The 21,618-nt window shown below is 41.9% G+C and overlaps 1 protein-coding gene across 6 annotated transcripts in view; it reads right to left on the bottom strand.

Moving 5' to 3' along the window:
* The window catches only part of BANP (BTG3 associated nuclear protein), a 147,117-nt gene that overhangs the window by 99,232 nt on the left and 26,267 nt on the right, over positions 1-21,618 (bottom strand). For all 6 annotated transcript variants that reach the window (XM_070399007.1, XM_070399008.1, XM_070399004.1 and 3 more), the window contains 3 exons: positions 17,673-17,811; positions 11,235-11,326; positions 6,216-6,415 (listed from right to left, as the gene is read on the bottom strand). In XM_070399007.1, coding sequence (XP_070255108.1) covers positions 6,216-6,415; positions 11,235-11,326; positions 17,673-17,742 — 362 coding nt within the window. In that variant the 5' untranslated portion in view covers positions 17,743-17,811. The remainder of the gene's footprint in view (positions 1-6,215; positions 6,416-11,234; positions 11,327-17,672; positions 17,812-21,618) is intronic.

The raw sequence follows: 21,618 nt of genomic DNA on the forward strand, positions 1-21,618 counted from the left end.
TTGTTATGTGGTTGTCCAGGTACAGGGATCTTTTTGACTGTTTTATTCACTGGTACATCACAACTGCTAAGGTGAATGCCCACTACATGGTCAAGCCTATGGGTTAAGACATGAGTGAATGGAAGAATAAGCTTCATATCTGAGTGCAATTCTCTGGTTAATGCCTCTAGATTTCCTTGGTCTCATGCTGCTAATCTGAAGCTAAAAGAAAAATGGTTAAGGATCACAAGCCAGAACAGAAACCTACAAACACAGTGCAGAGGAAGGCCTAGAATGGATGCTGTCAGTGCAATTTCTGAAGATACTAAACCAAGTGTGACCTAGAATCCTGTGGTTTTACTGGTGTGAGCCCAGCATGTACCACAGAGCCTGGTCAATATTAGACACAGTGAACAACCAACATTAATATTATTAATTTTTTAAACATAAGAGGGTTGAGGAAGATCAAGGAATACTAAACACCTATATGCATGATGGGAACCCTGGGAAGATTCATTTGATGTGAATCCTGAGAAAAAATTTATCTGCTAAAAATGGACTCCCTATGGTCAACTGAGGGCCCAAATTTTATAAACAACTAGAGGCCCAATGCACGAAATTCATGCAAGAGTAGGCCTTCCTTCCCTCGGCTGCCAGTACCAGCTTCTGTCTGGCACCCGGGACCCAGGCTTCCCTCACAGTGCCGGCTTCATCCAGAAGGTTGTCCGGAAGGATGTCCAGTCTGATTAGCATAGTACACTTTTATTATTATAGATAAGAGCCTAGTGGCCACTTCCTGATAGGGGCTTCTCACATTCTCTGTATACCAGGACCCTCTCCTCGCTCTGCCTTGTTTGTTTACACCAGAAGAGTCAGCCACTGTAGGGAAACTCTGGTTTTGACTTTCAGTACTGCACAATTGGATGCCTCATTTACATAAAATGGACCTAATTGAGAGCCTGGGCAGGAAGGTTGCTATCCTGCCCTTTGTCTCAGACACAATTTAGGTTGTTACCTGAATCTGTGTCTCCAGGGTTACAGCTCCTTTTGGTTGAATAAGTGCTTTTTATTTTTTATTGTAATCTGAAATTGATTTTATTGGTTTACAGTGATCTCATCCACAGAAACCCTAGCTTACTACTTTTATTCTCATTTTACTGATGAAAAACTGATGCTTAGAAAAGGTAAGAATTTGCCCAGGTTCTCACCATTTATAGATGATAGAGCCTGGATCTGAAACCAAGTATTTCTCATATTCTTAGCCACTTGCTGGTCAGCAGCAGGAATAATCCTATTTCAATACTGTTACAACTTACCCTTTTCAGTGTTTAAGCATTTTAGTTGCTTTGTTTTTAAATCAATTTTGTGTCCTCAGCTTTCAGAGTTGTCATGGCAAACATTTTCCAAGCTACACTTAGGAAGTAGCCAACTTCTCATCGGTTTCAAGAAATTGCTTTGTGACAGTACCTGTATTATTATTTTAAAACATCAACTTTTCTGCTCCCTTTACCCATCAGTCACAAAAAATGGACTATCATTTGAATGCACACTTAGGAGCTTTATTCAAATCTGTGCAAAAAAAAAAAAAAAGGACTTAAATAAAAGGACTTGGAAAATGTAGGATGTAAACTATTTTCCACAAGTTTGTGTTTGCCACTTTTTATTACAAAAGGAAAACTAAAAACAAATTGGACAAAAGCAGCCCCTTGGCTTGAACCAGAGAATTTGGAGCCCATAACCTGGTCCAGTGCAGGCAAGGACACCAGGGCAGGATCAGCCAACATTTCCAAGGTCAGTATCTGCCATGCAGAGAGCCCAACAAGAAACACATGCAGACCTGGGACAAGGGGTGGACCAGAGATTGCACCCAAACGCTCTACAGAAGAACTGTGTGCTTAGAGTACTTCATAGAAACTCTAACACAGAATCTGCTAAAATCCTATACAGATTTCAATGACTTAAAATTGGATTCCAAATGTAAACACTCACATATACACACACACCTCTTATTGTATACTAACAGAGGAACAGAGAAAACCCTATAGAACCAAAATAGTTTAATATTTAGAGCCAGCTCCATTTACCTGAAAACACCACACTGATTCAGGTTTGAAGCTCACAGGGATGGGTCAACATCAATTAACAAGTCTGCCATGGAAATTGCTAGAGGTATAGGAGTCATGCCTATATTCTCCATCCCTACCCAAGAGTTTCAGTGCACTGGGGTTTAACCAAACAAACACTTCTTAAGTCCCCTTGAAGAATGGAGTTCCCTGGGAGAATCTGGTTTGCATAAGCATCATAGTCATTCCTTATATCCAATTTCCAACGATCAAGGAAAACTTCCACAAGTACCAAAAGCATTTAATCCAAGCAAAAAGCTCATCCAGGAAATAAGAAACCAACTGGCCTGGCTGGTGTGGCTCAGTGGTTGAGCATCAACTTATGAACCAGAAGGTCATGGTTCAATTCCAGGTCAGGGCGCATGCCCGGGTTTCGGGCTCAATCTCCACTGTGGGGCAGGCAGGAGGCAGCCAATCGATGATTTTCTCTCATTATTAATGTTTCTATCTCTCTCTACCTCTCCCATCCTCTCTGAAATGAATAAAAATATTTTTTTTAAAGAAAACAACTGCCACCAAGTCTGTAATATCACCAACAGTGACATGTCTGTAGATGTTCACTGAACAACCATTGAAGGCTGAGGGGACATGAGCATGTCATATCAAATAATCAAGAATGTCCACAATTATGTTCTTTGTCTAAACCTCACCTTACACATATGGGTACTAAGAGCACATCCTATTTTAGGAGAAACTACTCTTCCAAAGACAAGTTTAAATAACTTAAAATGCCCAAAGGCCAAATCCTCTGACCCCTTCCATCACCAACACTGTCCTGAATGGCAGTAAGTGATCAGGCCACTCCGGCACAGCAGAAATGCTTTACCCTCAGGGAGTTCACATTCTGAGTTACTTATATTAACCCAAACTAGGAGCAAACCTTAGGTAAGACTAAAACTGTAGACAGCGCTATATTATTTGCAAATAACTTCCCACTCATTCCCTATATCAGGTGATATTTCTATTCACACAGTGAGCTCCAACTTTGTGTTTTGCAGCTGGGATGGGAGGAATTCCACCAGAATATTTGAAAATTATCTGAGAAAGTTTTTGCCTCCCTCCAACCTGCAATTAAGCCTCACTAGATTATATCCTTCTGAAACTCAAAATAATTACTCACCAAGTTGAGTTTAGGAAATCTGATATACTATTAACTTTCTAATTTTTGTGAATTATCTCAAAGAAAACCTCTCAATTAACAAAAGCAAGCCAGCAATTCTCTCCAAATTAACCTACAGATTCAACTCAATTCCAATCAATGAGATATGAGTTATTCTAACACTGGAAGTACACCAAATTATTACAATATGCATAATCTATTAAAACATTTGACTGTTTATTATCTGCTTATCAGATTGAATTTGAATCATCAGATTATGTTAATGACTCATAAAGTGTATATGTGTAAACTATGTTTTCTTTGGTTAATACTCAGTCGTAACATGTACAGGAAATCACAACAAAGTCACCAAAAGTCAGCAGGTGTGTGAGGGAGTGTAGACCAGTCAGGAATAGAAATCACATGCATACAAAATTAAATGGAAACATCAAAAATTCAGCCCTAGCCAGTTTTGCTCAGTGGATAGAGCGTCAGCCTGCGGACTGAAGGGTCACAGGTTCAATTCCAGTCAAGGGCACATGCCACGGTTGTGGACTAGATCCCCAGTAGGGGAGGCATGCAGGAGGCACCGATCAATGATTCTCTCTCATCACTGATGTTTCTCTCTCTCTCCCTCTCTGAAATCAATAAAAATATTTTTTAAATTCAAAATTTGATAAGGAAAAATTAAAACGTCTGTCATTGCTGAGATCACACCATTCCCTCACAATTCAAACAAACTTACCATGAGTTTGTCACATTCTAAAGCTTATGAAATGCTATACTTTTGAATGAGAAGATCAATGCCCCAAATGGAAACACTCTGGATACTGGTGACCCAGGCCAGTGCTCCAATGCCAGAACAAGATGCACAGAGCGAGCGAGGCCTCTTTCTACCCAGAGCCATGGAGGCTCAAAGACCAGAACAGTCCTTCCACAAATATCCAGCAACATTTAAAACAAAAGGGCACATGCCCGGATTGGAGGCTCGATCCCCGGTATGGGGCGTGCAGGAGGTAGCCAATCATGATTCTCTCATCATTGATGTTTCTATCCCTCTCTACCTTTCCCTTCCTCTCTGAAATCAATCAAAATATGCTTTAAAAAAAAAGAAATCTGCTTTTTACTTTGAGAGGATTTTAAAGAAGCTTCTGATTTATTACAATTGTTTTATAATTATAAAAACACACTAAGCTGTAAAAAAATATCTAAGCTTTTAAAAATAAAAATTTGTTATGTCAATCTCAGCTCAATCAAAATAAACCACTTGTGTGCCCTGACCGGTGTGGCTCATTTGGTTGGAACATCATCCTGTACGACACAGGGTAGTAAGATAGCAGATTCAATTCCTGGTCAGGGCACATACCCAGTTTTCAGGTTGAATTCCCAGTTGGGGCATGTATGGGAGGCAACCTATAAATCGAGAGTTCATGTCTCACGACCCACCACCACCCCCCTGGAATTCCTCATTCCAGCTTGGTCTTCAACTAGGACAGCACCCCCACAAAGCCAACACCAGGCCCAGCTATGTCCTACTAATGCACTTTCTTCAAATGGCTCTATGTCTAATCTCAAGAAAGTGCAAAAGAGGGGTTTTCACACTGATCTACAGTATAAATGTGCCTGTCCATACACGTGATCCCTTCAGTCCACATAATAAAATGAAGGCCCTTCCTGGAATGCTCATAGCTGGGCATTTAAAGGAAGAGCCTACTCTATACGGACTTCCCCAATACCAATGCGAAACAAAACCTCACTACTCCAGGAATTACAATAAGCAAAATCCAAATATGGGCACACTTTCGAGGAAGGAAAAAAGCACCTACCTAAAAGAATTCAAGTCCATTTTTCTATTCCTCAATTAGAAGACCACTGTGGGTGAGACCCCATCCAAGTAACCTCACATTTTTATTACAATAATTAAGTTTTAACATCAAAGAAAAAGATTTTCTTTCTTTCTTTCTTGGATTTATTTAAAGAATCTTATTCAGGTATAGAATCTAAAAATCTGGACCCAAAATACCAGCTGAGGTTGGCAGCAGTCCACTGCCCCTATGCTCCAGGGATTAAAGAGAATAACTCTCAGAGCTGATACCATGGTCAGTCTGGGCCAGTTTTAATCAGAAATAATCAACAGTTGAGTGGATTTCAGTATGCAGAGAGAGATTCAAAAGTGGGACCTGCAGCTGAGAGGCCGCACCAGGCCCTGCAGGTGGGGCTTGCTTTGGGCCCCGTGCAGCCTCCAAAGAGAAGAGAGAGTGGTATTTCAGTGAACATCTTATCACCCAGAGGCCTCGTTACTGAAAAGACCTTTACTGCGTCTGCATTCGGGCTGTGAGATTACACTCAGACTTCCCAACAGATCATTCACAACAAATGCAAATGGGCCTAAGGAATCAATGGAGAAAGTATCCTTGAGTGAGGATTTTAAAAAAACTACAGACATGAATGGAAAAAGTTTGATATACTCAAATAAAATTTATAAATACTAATACGGAGAAAAAATATCTAAAGACTCGCCAGATAGAAAAACAACAACAAAGAAACAAATGCACATCTTCCAAGATGTGATGGGTGAATTTCACAGAAAAGATGCACCAGTCTGGTTCATGTCAGAAAGAAAATGTGAGGATGACTCCAAGCCAGTCCAGCAGGGTATCACGTGTTTAGTTGAGTCTAAGTCAGTGGTCGGCAAACTGCAGCTCGCGAGCCAAATGCGGCTCTTTGGCCCCTTGAGTGTGGCTCTTCCACAAAATACCGACTTCTGCGCATGGGCCACGAAGTTTCAATCGCACTGTACGTGCGTGCCCGCACGTGGTATTTTGTGGAAGAGCCACACTCAAGGGGCCAAAGAGCCCCATGTGGATCGTGAGCCGCAGTTTGCCGACCACTGGTCTAAGTGAAATAGGTGCCGTGAAGCTAGAGGCAGATGCCCTCATGTGTACTACAATTTGGGTAACCGCACAGAGGAGCCTGGGTGAGGAAGTGACCACGGCCCACACGTCTGTTCTTACCATCGCACTTTGTTGCACGTCTGTGTTGCGCCGAGAGGGGAGCCCGCCACCATGGGGACTTGGATGGGACTGTGCTGCTTGTTCGTGACCAGATCCAGCTTTTCTTCTAATGATTTACAAGTAGCCTCAAGAGCTTGCAGCTTGGCTTCAATACTATCCAATCGCAAGCATATTGTCTGGTTAATGGAATACAGGAAGGACTGGAAGTGAAAAAAAGAAAAACTTCAGAAGGGATATCTTGAACTTTAAGGAACCTCAAATGGTTATTTCCTAATTTGAATCACATCTACTCTGATAGGACAATCCTGCACGTTAGCTCTTTAGTTACATGCCAGAAACACTTGAGTAAACAAGTTCAACCTCTTATATTTAAATGTGACTACTTAAATCCTTGTTTTACTTCTATGTGTAGTTGTGATTCTTAGTAACGTTCAAGTCCATATGATAAGAACATAGGATGTTCTTCTATTAATCAGTAAATTTACACATAAAAACTAGTCACATCTTTCTAACTATAAAAACACATTTACCTGTAACATCAAAACAGCATGGAAATTACTAGTCCTGCACATTCACATAATCCCCACTGCCCTGTTAAAATTTGGTTTAAAAAAAAAAAAAAAAGTTACAAATAGCATGCCTGCCACCTAGTGGTTGACATGAAGAGCAGCTTCACACTTGATTATCACTTTTGAGCCAAGTCCCAATTACTAATTCCAATTGATCACAGTAAGCAGTGACATACATGACTCCAGACCCAAGGAACAGATCAAATACACACACCAGACAGGAAAACTCTTCACTTCCCACACTGCCATTCCTGCCGTGAGTTGACAAGAATACAAACAGAAGCATGTTTTCAGGTAAGACTTCCACTTTGCAGCAAACACCCTAAACCGATCTCACCAGCTAGTAGAAGGATTCAGAGTGCTAGTTAGAAGCAAGTTCATAAAGTATCCAATAGCTCAATTTAGTAGAAAGGCTGGCTTGAGAACCAACAGCTGAAAATAATGAAGACTCTGCCTTTCCTTTTTCTCTCTGCTTCTCTGCCCACAGTAAAAGGCCAGCCTCCATTTGACTGACAGGACATGCCATCTAACTGCTGCTGGCCTACAGTATTCCGAGGGCCTGCTGCCCTTCTAATCTGAAGCAAAAACAGCAAAATTAGAGCCATATCACATCATGTAGCTGGCATCGAGGTCTGGGAGAAGAAAAATATGGATATTCTTATTCAGTGCATTTTCAACAGACTGAGGTTATCTTGTGAAGAAGTTAAATGCATTTGTCTAACTGCCTGTAGACAGTAAGGGGCAGCAATGCAGTAAACAAAACCTGCACACTGTCCAAACAACTCACTTTGTCTCAAGCAATCACACCCCCTGATGAGACTCATCATGAGTGCTAACGTATAAAGCAAGGGCTAACCTCCACGTCCCCCAGTGACTGCCTGCCTTCAGGAGAACAGGACGTTGGAGCAAGTGTGTGACCGGGGCCAGAGGCGCACACAGCTGACATTCCATCACCCATGATCTACAAAGAGGTAACTTCCATGGTTCACCCTAATGTATATCACCATCGGAACCATCCATTGGTCACTGAATTCTTGAGATAAAAAATCACTTAAAACTCCATTCTTCTTTATCATTTGAAGACATCAAACACTTGGCTCTGGAATTCTTTTTTTTTTTTTTAATATATTTTATTGATTTTTTACAGAGAGGAAGGGAGAGAGATAGAGAGTTAGAAACATCAATGAGAGAGAAACATCGATCAGCTGCCTCCTGCACATCTCCCACTGGGGATGTGCCCGCAACCCAGGTACATGCCCTTGACGGGAATCGAACCTGGGACGCTTCAGTCCGCAGGCCGACGCTCTATCCACTGAGCCAAACCAGCTTCGGCTGGAATTCTTAAAATACAGTAAAACCTTATTATTTTAACTCTAAATTACAAATGATTCTACCTAGGGTTTGGGCAAAATTCACTGTTATGTACTAACTAGAGGCCCGGTGCACAAAAATTTGTGCACTGGGCGGGGGGGGGGGGGGGGGGGGGGGGCCAGCCCGGCCTGTGCCCTCTCACAGTCTGGGACCCCTCGGGAAATAACGACCTGCTGGCTTAGGCCTGCTCCCAGGTGGCAGAGGGCACGCCCAATCCCTAGGTGCAGCCCCTGGTCAGGCTCAGAGCAGGGCCGATTGGGGAGTTGGGGCGCCGCCCTGTCATGCACAGAGCAGGGAAAATCGGGAGGTTGCAATGCCACCCTCAGTCACGCTCAGGGTAGGGCCGATTGGGGGGTTGGGGCACCGCCCCCTGTCACACTCAAGGCAGGGTCGATAGGGAGGTTGCGGCGCCACCCCGTCATGCACAGAGCAGGGCCGATCAGGGGGTTGGGGTGCTACCCCCTGTCACTCACAGAGCAGGGCCAATCAGGGGGTTGGGGCGCTGCCCCCTGTCACTCACAGAGCAGGGCCCATCAGGGGGTTGAGGAGCTCCCCCCTGTCATGCACAGAGCTGGGCTGATCAGGGGGTTGGGGCGCTGCACCGTCACACTCAGGGCAGGGCCAATGGGGAGGTTATGGCTCTACCCTGTCACACACAGAGCAGGACCCGTGCGGTGGGGGGGAGGGGGGGGGGTGGCACCACACCCTGTCACACACAGAGCCACAGGGCGATCAGGGGATTGGGGAGCTCCCCACTATCAGGCACAGAGCAGGGCTGATCAGGGGGTTGGGGCGCCTTCCCCTGTCACGAACAGAGCAGGGCGGATAGGGAGGTTGTGGCCCCGCCCCCTGTCACTCACAGAGCTCAGGGCGATCAGGGGGTTTGGGCGCTGCCCCCTGTCACGCTGATCCCGGTGCCGGGAGCCTCGCTGCTCCGCTGATCCCGGTGCTGGGAGGCATATTACCCTTTTACTATATAGAATAGAGGACTGGTGCACGGGTGGGGGCCGACTGGTTTACCCTGAAGGGTGTCCTGGATCAGGGTGGGAGTCCTCACTGGGGTGCCTGGCCAATCTGGGTGAGGGGCTGAGGGCCGTTTTCAGGCTGGTGGGTGACTGAAGCTCCCAACTGCTCCTTTTTTTCTTTTTCGTTTTTTCTATTCTGGGCCAGCTTTAGCTCTGAGGCCTCGGCTGCTGAAAGCCAGTTTCTGGCCTTTGTTTACATTCTGTATTTGATACAATGTTGCGGTCAGGCTGGCTGAAGCCCAGCTGACTGAAAGCCGGTTTCTGGGGTTTTGTTTAGCTTCTATATTTGCAACATAGTTGCTTAGAGTAGCAGCTGAGAGGCCGGCAAGTCAGGCGGGGAACATTGGAGTTCGCCATCACTGGAGCAAGCAAGCCTCCCTGTTCACTTCAGTGCATGGCTGCCGGCCGCCATCTTGGCTGACAGTTAATTTGCATAAGGATATGCTGATTAGCCAATGGGAAGGGTAGTGGTCGTACGCTAATTACCATGTTTCTCTTTTATTAGTGTAGATAAAACAATTATCAAACAAATTCATGATACAAAGAGCAGAGAACAGTATTCTTAATGTCTTTTTATATACAAGTGATATTTAATGTCTTTTTATATACAAGTGATACATACACATTCAAATCTATTCATTGGAGAGAAGAGTTCTTGGCAATTTGGTGAGCAAACTTTTCCAAATAGTACACAAATGTGGCAGTCTTCAAACCATAGCCTGAAGTTTAACTTATTGACAATGGAACTAGGACTGAGGCCAGCCCACTTTCATCTTTTACTTATAAATTCCTGTACTATTTATGTTTATAATGAGTATCTCCAGTGGTAAAATTATAACTGCATTTTATTTTAAAATATAATTTGGTGTTACTAATGCAGACACCTTCTAACCACTAGTCAGAAACAGAAATTTACTGTGAATATATATTTTTTAAGTATACTTTTATTGATTTCAGAGAGAAAGGAAGAGGGAGAAGAGATAGAAACATCAATGATGAGAGAGAATCATCAATCGGCTGCGTCCTGCATGCCCCCCACCAAGGATCGAGCCTGAAATCCAGGTATGTGCCCCGCATGGGAATCGAATCATGACCTCCTAGTTCATAGGTTGATGCTCAACCACTGAGCTATGGCGGCCAGGCTGAATATACTTTTAAATCACCTACATGTTTAAGCTTACACTACTTACCCTTTTTAACAAAACTGTTAAGTTTTGGGGGATATGAATGTCTCTAAATAGAGGGGTTACATGAAAAGCCACTATGGTTTACATTTGCATTGCTGGAACTTCTCACATGTGCTGATATTTATCTCCATGACTCCATAAACACTAAACCAAAAAAGTAAATCCAAAGATCCAAAATCACTGACTGATTGACTCAGTGGTTTCTAAGACCACCTCTAGTAAACTGAAATTTAGGTGACTTACATGGTAGGTACAGAAGTACTTCGGCACTAGTGGGAAATATTAGCCACACAAATTGTTCTCTTTCCTTCTGTCCACAACAGGTCTGTGGTTGTAGAGGAAGATGCCTCATGTGGCAGCATCTCAATCTAAACAATGTTGATTCTTTAAGGAGATTGAATGGTGACTCCAAAAACAATACATCTATATCCTAACCCCAAAAATGTATAAATGTGATCTTATTTGGAAAAGGGTCTCTGTAAATGTAATTAAGTCAAGGATCTTGATGTGAGATCTTCCTGGATTAGGGTGACACCTAAATTCAATAATAATTTCCTTATAAGAGAAGAGAAAGTGAAACAGACAGCAACACATAGGGAAGAGGCAGTGTGAGGATGGAGGCAGAGATTGGAGTGATGCTGCCACAAGCCAAGGAACATCTGGAGCCACCAGAAGCCAGAAGAGGCAGGAAAGGTCCTCCCCTAGAGTCTCTGGAGGAAGCACAGCCCTGCCCACACATTGGGTTCAGACTTCTGGTCTCCAAAGCTGTGAGAGGATAAATTCCTGTTGTTTTTGGCTCTGCAGTTTTTGACAATTTGTTATGGCAGTGCTAGGAAACTAAATAATAAAATATATTTATATTTTTACCTTTATAGAGGGGTCCTGGCAATTGATCTCTAATCGTTGGCGTTTCAAAGCTGGTTCATCTTCGTCTGTCACTACATGATTCTCCAGTACAACTGAAAACCAAAGCAGAAACAAAAGACTTAAACTTTAATATGAAAAGTTTTACAGACTGTTTTAATATTAAAATAGTAAACCATTCTGACACCTTAAAGTTAAAATGAGAAATGGTACAACCTGATTCATATTTTACCTTCTCATAGTTCTAAGTTAAAATTCTCAGAGAGAAAATAGGATCTCTCCTTGATCTCAAGAAAAACTGAGATACTGGATAAATAATTTCCCTAACTCCAAAACTACAAGATTCTCATTCAGTGTTCTAATTCAGCTACCCTGTTTGAATTTCGGCATAACAAAACCAAATCAATAATAGTGATATTTTCCCAATTTTAAAGTCGTGTCTGTTGGCTACCTCATTTCAAATTTAAAAACCATCTGGGCTATTACATCTCCTTAGGTATTGGTCATCAAAACAGTCCTTAACTTAACATACCAAGTTACATGGAAAGCTACTCCACAGTGCTGCTGAAATCAATGCCTCCCCATCACAATGCTCAGCTGATATTCATGGCTTCCCCACAAATAAGCAACTCAGTTCACATTCAAGGCCTGCCACAATACGGTCAGGTCCCAACCACCTTCCTTTCGTTGGAAATTAACTACAAAAACAATATTAAAGATAGTCAAAGAATCAAAGACCACAACTATCCATAAATCACATCATTTCTGCAAACCATGTTTCTCTGTTCCTGATAGTTTGCTCTAGACCTAGTCAATCACTAAACATTTACATATTAGCAATTATAGATAGAATATCATAGTCATTTTTTATTGAACATGATACCGTGAGTACTTTTCCATTTTGCTACAGTATTTTTTCCTTCTCCTCTCCTTGCCTTAATTACCAATGATAATTGCCTGATATATTTCTCCTCACCTCTTTCTACAAGTTCACACATGGAGATAAACATATTACATATATACCAGAGGGCCAAGGCCATCTTATATCAGATCTGTCCGCATCTTTCATCTTCACTTAACAATGTAATGTGGACAGCGCTCCAGTTAATGACTTTAACTCACTTTTTAACAGTAATATAAGTTTGTGAATCTATTCTACAGAAATGCATACCAGTATATGAGAATATACATTACATATATTATATATATACATATATATACACACAGAGCATGTATATTATAATATTGTGTATATATACATGTGTACACAGAATTGCATTTATTGTAGCACTTGTGGGAGTATCCACCCATGGAGAATAAACTATGGAGCCGGACCACTTTGGCATATCGTCAGACCTCCTTTCAAATGCACCCCATGCTACAATCAAGCAGGATAAACTCGCTGTGGACAGAAGATGCCTGCCTCACCTGGACAAAGATGTCTGACAGTCCCAGCTCTTCCCCCTCCAATCTTCCCTGTGCTCAACTACCTCCACTCAGGGAAATCTATCCCTCTTCCACCAGGCCCACACGGGTGCTGGAAATAGTACCTGCTCATGCTGTGGCACAGCAACCACCACCAAAGAAAGAACGCCCCCAGCCCCTCACAAAAGGCTGTCCACAGATGTGGACACAGCGCATCTGGCTGGCATTAGATGTCTCATCTGCTTAGGGAGGGTCAGGGCAAGCACAAGGGAAGCCAAGTGCACAGGTCACTATGGCCCAGGCCCCATCTCAATCAAAGCACTGCCACTTCAACAGGCTGTATATCTTGATATTCCAAATAAGATCTCAATTTTTTTTTAAGTGTCAATGCCTTTAAACTTATACATACTCGATAATTCATCTCAAAATTCTTAAGTATAAAGATACTGCATAGACCCATAACTCAAACACAAACCTTTCGTAGTTCCTAGGCAGGAGTAGTAAAGTGATCTCCCGGAGGTGATTACCCAAAGCTCCTCTGCAGGAACCAGCCAAGGACTGACAATAACAAAAGGCATCTTGCCTATCTAAGATCATTGCACAGTGGATCCTGTGTGGCAGGAAATGCCTTGACTACCTCCACAAAAATAAAAATGAATGTTTATTTAATTAAGTAAAAAGGGGGGAAATCCACGTCTACAAGTGTTTGTGGTTACCAAAACACAGGTTCCCTAAACTTTTGTCACCTCTATAGAAAACTGGTAATTATACCAGGACTAGGAAGGCAGAGAGAAACCTTGGCAATCATTTTGATCCTTTTAATTTGCTGAATAGAAAACAAGTTCAGAGAGGTTAAGTGACTTGTCCAGAGCCACACAGCTGGTTCCTGTCACCACAGAAAAGACGACTCCATGCCCCTTGGCAGCGTGAAGCACCTCAGGCTGGAAGCAAAGAGCAATGAAGCAGATGCATAAAAGGAGATGTGTCCGTGGCAGACAGCACAGGCACCGGAACCAGAATTTACCAATAACTTCCGATTGGCTGCAGGACTACAATTTCTTTTCTTCTTTGTCCTTTGTTGCATTGCTTATTATAATTTTGTGTGCATTGCTTTTAGATTTATATTAAAGAACTCAATACTCTTTTTTATTTGTTAATCCTCACTAAGGATATTTTTTCCATTGACTTTTAGAAAGAGCGGAAGGGAGGCGGAGAAACAGAAAGAAACATCAATGTGAGAGATACACGGCCCCGATCCAGGGCTGGGGATGGAGCCTATAATCAAGGTACATATCCTTGAGCAGAATCGAGCCCAAGACCCTTCAGTCCAAAGGCCAATGCTCTATGGAAATTGTAAAGATACTGAGCAAAACCAGCCAGGGCTTAATACTCATTTTAAAGCCATCACAATCACCTGGAATGATAGGTCTGAAGAAAGTTACATGCAGACAAGTGAAGTAAGTGTAGCTGTATGGTGAGTACATGCAAAACCAAAACCTAAACATTTATTTTTAAATGGAAATTAGGACATACATGCCAACATTTTAAAAGCAGTTCTATTACTAGGATTATGAGAAATTTTTGTTTCTTCTACTTGCTTAACTACTTTTAAATTTCACAAAGGTCATATTTTAGAGATGAGGAAAAAATAATCTCAATCTTAAACCCATTCTGACTACAAACATGTGTAATGCACCATGGTATTTGCTGGGTGTGTGCAAGTTCTTTTGAGTCAGAAATTGCAGGCTTTCTGCCCATAAAGGCCTCAGAGAGCCTTGCATACAGGTTCTCATTAAACAGTCAATAAACTATAATTCCCAGTTATTTAAGGAACAGAGATGGAACAAAACAAGATTAGAAATGACTTCTCTATGCCTTCCTGGACTATAATCTACAGAGAGGGGATTTATGTAGGAAGTCAGCTATCAGAATTTGAATAGTTCTAAAAGTGCTTAAATTTTATGTGACTGGAACATTTCTCTTCTATAACATTGCAGTGTGTGCTTTCTAAAGAAACTGTTGTTCACCTATCAAAATATAAACACGGATATTTTTTAAATTGCTATATACAGTGATAGCGCTGCTTCTTTTTAAGTTCAAAGGTTTGTAAGGTGTGGTGCTAATGAGGTCAGGGCTATAAGTATTAGCTCTAAACAAATTGGTTAGTTTTTACAGAGAAAATTGTAGTTGAATAGCTGCACTCATATGCCCAACTTTGTTCAATGATCTGATGAAGCTCTTGATTTTGCCAGTTAATAGGTGATAGTGCTTCTTACTAAAAAAATCAGAAGCAGCCAGCACCGGTTTGGCTCAGTGGATAGAGCGTCGGCCTGCGGACTGAAGGGTCCCGGGTTCGATTCCGGTCAAGGGCATGTATCTTGGTTGCAGGCACATCCCCAGTAGGACATGTGCAGGAGGCAGCTGATCGATGTTTCTCTCTCATCGATGTTTCTAACTCTCTATCCTTCTCCCTTCCTCTCTGTAAAAAATCAATAAAATATATATTAAAAAAAAAAAATCAGAAGCAGCTTTTGGCTCTCTGAGCAGCACCATGGTAGTTGGCAATAATTAAACAAAAGGCGTCAGGGGCAAACACAGGGGAAGCCAGGTGCACAGGTCACTATTCGGCTAAAAGGGAGCCAAGAAAATGGGTGATCTCTTTTCTAAGAAAGATCAGTGTCATGTGAAAGCACCAGCTGTGTTCAATATAAGAAATGTCACGCCCTAACCGGTTTGGCTCAGTGGATAGAGCGTCGGCCTGCGGACTCAAGGGTCCCAGGTTCAATTCTGGTCAAGGGCACATACCTTAGTTGCGGGCACATACCCAGTGGGGAGTGTGAAGGAGGCAGCTGATTGATGTTTCTCTCTCATCGATGTTTCTGACTCTCTATCCCTCTCCCTTCCTCTCTGTAAAAAATCAATAAAATAAATTAAAAAAAAAAAAAAAGAAATGTCACATAAACTAGTCAAGGAACCAAAATCACATCTGATGGTCTCAAGGGTCGTGGTTTTGAAGTGAGCCAAACTGATCTGCAGAATGATGACATTGCAGTTAGAAAATTCAAGCTAATTACTAAATGTGCAGGACAAAACCACTGATTTCCACAGCATGGATCTTACCCGTGACAAAATGAAAGAGCATGACTGAAGCTCATGTTGATGTCATAATACCAATGGTTATTTGCTTCATCTATTCTATGTTGGTTTTACTAAAAAAATCACAACAATCAGATTCGGAAGACCTCCTGTGCTCAGCATCAACAGGTCCACCAAATCCAGAAGATGATGATGGAAATCATGACCTGAGAAGTACAGACAAATGACGTCATAGAAGTGATCGATAAGTTTATTCCAGACAGCATGGGAAAAGATAGAGGAAAGGTTTGCCAACCTATTTACCCACTCCATGATGTCTTTGTTAGAAAAGTAAAAATGCTGAAGCCCAAGTTTGAACTGGGAAAACTCATGGAGCTTCGTGGTGAAGGTCACAGCTCCAATAAAACTACTAGGCATAAGTCAGGTGCTAAATTTGAACAAGCTGATGGATAGGAGCCCCAAATCTAAGAATCTGTTTAAAATTTAGACTTTCAATGGTGAAAAATAAAACAGAACCCTATCTGTGAAAAAAAAAAATCAGAAGCAAAATAATGGGGAAACTGACCAAAGAATAGTATTCCTGAAATGAAACACTTCATTTCTTTATGGCCGCTCATTTAATTCCAAAATTATTTATATTACTCTCCCCTTCTGTATCGTAACTAATTTCCAAATGAAATGTTTCCCAATTAACATATCAAATAGATCATACAGGATAGACATCATGCTTTCTTATGAAATTTCTGAAAATTCTCTTTTATATTGGAAAAACAATTCAGTATTTCAATTTCACTATTCTAAAAGGGAAAAACAGGCAACAGACATTCAGTGACTTAATTATGTGCACTTGTAACTATATATAAAACACTTAAAACTTTAAGGCAAAAAAAAAAGAGGAAACCTACTGAGAAATCCTTTTATAAGTAAAAGTGTAGACAAAGCTTTTTCATAACTGAAGTTCTTGAAATTTAGGGTTTCCTTTATGAGGGGCCTTCTTAAAACAAATATTTAGTTAAGGTTTCAAAGTAGATGTATGCTTTTAACATCAATAAGAAAAATTACCAGCCTTAGCCAAAGTTTAGGAAAATAGTTGTTCTCACTCAGCAGATGGAAGAGTAACACAGTAAAACATTTCTGGGAAATCTGTCAGTGTCTTATCAAAATTGTAAACATACAAAGCAATTCTACTGGGAATTTACCATAAAAAAAGATTTTCCAAGATATACTTACAGGGATCTTTATTGCAGGGGTTTATATGAAATAGAAACAGTGCAAAAAATATAAATGCCATCCACAAGAGGAAAGTTCAATAAATGAGGGAACACCTATAAATGGAATACCATGTAGTTGTCACATAAATGCAGTCAATTTGGACATATCAACATGGTAACATTTCCATGGCCATTACAATAGTAAATTTTAAAAGGAGGAAATTATAAGGAACTAAGCTGTCACAGAGGCCCCTACAGGTGGGGGAAGGAAGAGGGAAGCAGAGACTGTAAGTGCCTGTGCACATCAGAGGAGGGAAGAGCGGACAAGGTGCTAGAAGGCTACCCATTTGAGAATGGACCTTTCACACAGTGCATGCATCACTTTTCCTCTTTCTTTAAAAGACTAAAGAATACTTCTGGAAGCACTTTTGGATTTTTATTTTTATTTTAAATATGGTCTTTTTTATTTGAGAGAGAGAGGGAGGGAGATAGATACAAACATCAATGGGAAAGAATCAACATTGATCATCTGCCTCCTGCACGCTAACCCCACTGGGGACTGACCCCATACGTGGGGCATGTGCCCTGACCAGGAATCAAACCGGTGACCTCTTGGTGCATGGGTAGATGCTCAACCACTGAGCCACACCAGCTGGGCGCACTTTTGGATTTTTAAAAAATAGAACAAAGTCCATCTGCTCTCACATACCTGGGTGATGGTGACTCAGGTCTTCTACTGCAATCTGCACCACATCCGCCAGATCCTGTTCTGACATCATCCAGAAGGAGAGAAGAGGGGCCAGTCAACAAGCAAGAATCAAACTCACACAGGGCTAGGATTCTGTCACCTACAAAACAAACACAAGAGCAGAGAGGGAGATTAATGATTGTGACCTGTGAAATGAAAACTGCTGACCATATATATTCAAGAGCACATCAGGCCCTGGCAAGATGGGTCAGTTGGTTGGAGCGTCATCCTGTGCACCAAAAGGTTGTGGGTTCGATTCCCAGTTAGGGCACATACCTAGGTTGTGGATTCTATCCCTGGAACATGTCAATGTTTTGCTCTCACAGGGATGTTTCTTTCACTTTCTCTTTCTTTCTCTCTCTCTCTCTCCCAACCCCCTTCCTTTTCCTCTCTCTAAAATCAATAAACATATCCTCAGGTGAGAATAATAAAAACAAAAATAGAGAGAGAATATCAGATGTCCACAAATTTTGTTTTTAATATAGGGTTCTTCTTACCCCAAACCACCAAAAGGTTAGCATTTTTGGAAAATTGAGAAACAGCCCCAAAAATGCTCATTGCTTCTGTCTAGCCCCTACCTGAGAGCCTCTCACTTTATCAATCCATTACTCACACTACCTCCAAAGTCACCTTCCTAAAATGGCTTAAACACATCATCCCCAAGCCAAAAGTCTCCAACAGTCCCCTACTGCCCACAGAATACATCCTATCTTCCACCTGCTCCCCGTGGGGTCTCAGCTCACACACCCCAGAAAACCATCGCACTGTTGTTTCCACCAGTAATAAAACTCTCACCTCCCAAAGTTTACCTAATGGACCTTTCAGCCAAGGCTATCCCCATGCCCCATTTCTCCTACTCAAATCCACCCTCTCTGAGCGCCTCTGTTTTGCTTCCCCTTGGCTTCCAGCACAGACCTGAACTGCAACACAGCCCACTGCTATGCCCAAGAGCACTGCCATCCTATTCACAGGGCATCTTCTGGGGCAGGGCCACCTCTGGTGTGAGTTGTCATCCCTGAGCCTAACATTGTGTCTGGAATAGAGTCAGTTATTTTCTCCCTGATCCTGAAACACTTTGATTAGGCCTAGAGAGACCTTATTTTCCAAAACAAAAATGAGGCCATATCATTGTAAATATGATCTCTCGATCAGAGATCCAAATATAGTACTTGAAAAAGAGAAGGTCCTGAAGAACTCAGTAATCAATGTCACTGTAATATTTTTTATCTTATTATACTTTATACTAGAGGCCCAGTGCATGAAATTTGTGCACTGGGGGGGGGGGGGGGGGGGGGGTTGGTGGTGGTGTCCCTCAGCCCAGCCTGCACCCTCTCCAATCTGGGACCCCTCGGGGGATGTCGACTGCCGGTTTAGGAGTTGGGAGCCTGCCTGCCTGATTGCCCCTAACCATTTCTGCCTGCCAGCCTGATCACCCCCTAACCACTTCCCTGCCAGCCTGATTGATGCTTAACTGCTCCCCTGCCTGCTTGGTTGCCCCTAACTGCCCTCCCCTGCTGGCCCGGTCACCCCTAATTGCTCTCCCCTGCCGGCCTGGTCGTCCCTAACTGCCCTCCCCTGCTGGCCTGGTCACCCCTAACTGCCCTCCCCTGCTGGCCTGGTCACCCCTAACTGCCCTCCCCTGCTGGCCTGATCGCCCACAACTGCCCTCCCCTGCCTGCCATCTTGTGACCACATGGGGTGGCCATCTCGTGAGGGTGTTACAGTCAATTTGCATATTACCTCTTTATTATATCGGATTATGTATTTACAAGTAATTATTTACAAAAGAAATTATTTTCCCACCTAGACTATATGTTCCCTGAGGGCCGTAACCATACACTCAACTCTACAGCACAGCTCCTTTCATCAGTAAGTACTTACCATCCCTACATGGCTCCTGTGGAGCAGCAGAGAGATAACTTACAATTTTCAGATCATCTAGTTTCAAGTCGGAATCTCCTGACAGCAACTTTTAATGGTAAGCTCCAACGAAGATTAAATTAATTTGCAGGTTTCACATGTGTTCTTAAATCCTATAAATAACATGATTCCTCTTCTCTTTTGTCCAGACTTAAATTCTACAGCTTAAATGGTAGCTCCAGAATTTCATAGGGAAGACAATTTGTAGGAGGAACAAATCTCCTCTCTTAAGTCTTCCTTTGTAAACATCTAATCAAATGTATGATCACTTCATACAAGACTGAATGAGGTGAGAAAACATCAACTGTCCTTAACAAAAAAGAGATTGATAACCACCAATCTGGATGAGAAACAAAAGATCTCAGAGCAACTTTGACTGAGTCCACTACTAAAACATTTTTAATCTCCTCAAATCCCCCCATAAAAACACATGGAGCAGCTAGGATAACAAAACCAGGCCAATGTCTATAGTAGAACTGAGTGATGATTTCTTCCTGACAAACCCCAAAATGCAAGCAAGTGGGGACACACCACTGACAGTGACAAGATCATCATGGTAGAAGCAGGGAGCAGAGAAGTAATGTGTCAATTTGAGAACAGCAGCTGAAACCAGGAAGTGAGCACAGTCCCAGAGCAGACAAATGCAAGAGGTCTGCAATAAAGTCCAGAGGCCTAGAACATTCTGGGCTCCAGGAACTCTTAAAAATAATCATCCTTGCCCTAACCGGTTTGGCTCAGTGGATAGAGCGTCGGCCTGTGGACTGAAGGGTCCCAGGTTCAATTCCGGTCAAGGGCATGTACCTTGGTTGCGGGCACATCCCCAGTAGAAGGTGTGCAGGAGGCAGCTGATCAATGTTTCTCTCTCATCGATGTTTCTAACTCTCTAACCCTCTCCCTTCCTCTCTGTAAAAAAATCAATAAAATATATATTTTTTAAAAATAATCATCATCCAAAGCTCCCTTTAAGCCAAACACACTGAAACAAAATGACTGAAAACAGAATACAAAATATACAGGACAGGGAAAACAATGACAGAGACAAATCAAAGTCTAATTAAAGGTGGGAGAGAAAAACAGAGCCAGGAGAGTTCAGAAAATGAACTGCTACATTTTTTTAAGACTTCCTAAAAAACATGTAAAATAAGAGCTCTAGAACACTGAATTTAGAAAAACTATTCTAAATCAAGCCTCCCTTCTAAATAGTCAGAAAAATTAATTCCACATCAAAATAAACAAAAAAAAAATTGAGGTCCAATTGATGAAAAGATAATATATATTAAAAGAGAATAAGAAGCAAAATAGCCTGGGCTGTGTGGCTCAGAGGTTGAGCGTTGACCTATGAACCAGGAGGTCACAGTTCGATTTCTGGTCAGGGCACATGCCCGGGTTGTGGGCTCGATCCCCAGTGGGGAGCGTGCAGGAGGCAGCCAATCAATGTTATCAATGTTTCTTCTCTCATCATTGATGTTTCTCTCTCTCCCTCTCCCTGCTTCGAAGAAAGAAGAAGAAGAGGAAGAGGAAGTGGAAGAAGAAGAACAACAACAACAACAGCAGCAGCAACATCACTAAAGTCAGTGAAAACTGGCTAAAAAGACATGTTACCAAAATAAATGAAAAATGCTAATCTAATATTTCAAAACAAGTTAAAGTTCATGAAGGAAATGATATGGTACTATTAACCATAAACCATCATGAGAAAAGCTCAAAAATGAAGTGACAGAACTCAGAAAAGGTTAGAAACAAAGGCAAAACAGTTTTGGAAGTGAAAATTAGAAGGAATCCAAGAGCAAATAATAAATTATGCCTTCAGAAAAACAAGAGGAGGGATTTTTTTTTAATTAAAAAGAAATGAAAAGTTCAAGAAAAAGTAGCATAGTGACAAAGAAGATCCAGCATATGTGTAACAGGAGATGCTAAGAAAGAAAACCAAAGCAACACTCAGTGTGGTACACTGTACTGGAAGAGTATCGGGAAATAGGAAAAATAG

This window comes from Myotis yumanensis, unplaced genomic scaffold (assembly GCF_028538775.1).
Source record: "Myotis yumanensis isolate MYYU_CA2020_CCGP unplaced genomic scaffold, mMyoYum1.0.hap1 SCAF_18, whole genome shotgun sequence".
Lineage (NCBI taxonomy): Eukaryota > Metazoa > Chordata > Mammalia > Chiroptera > Vespertilionidae > Myotis > Myotis yumanensis.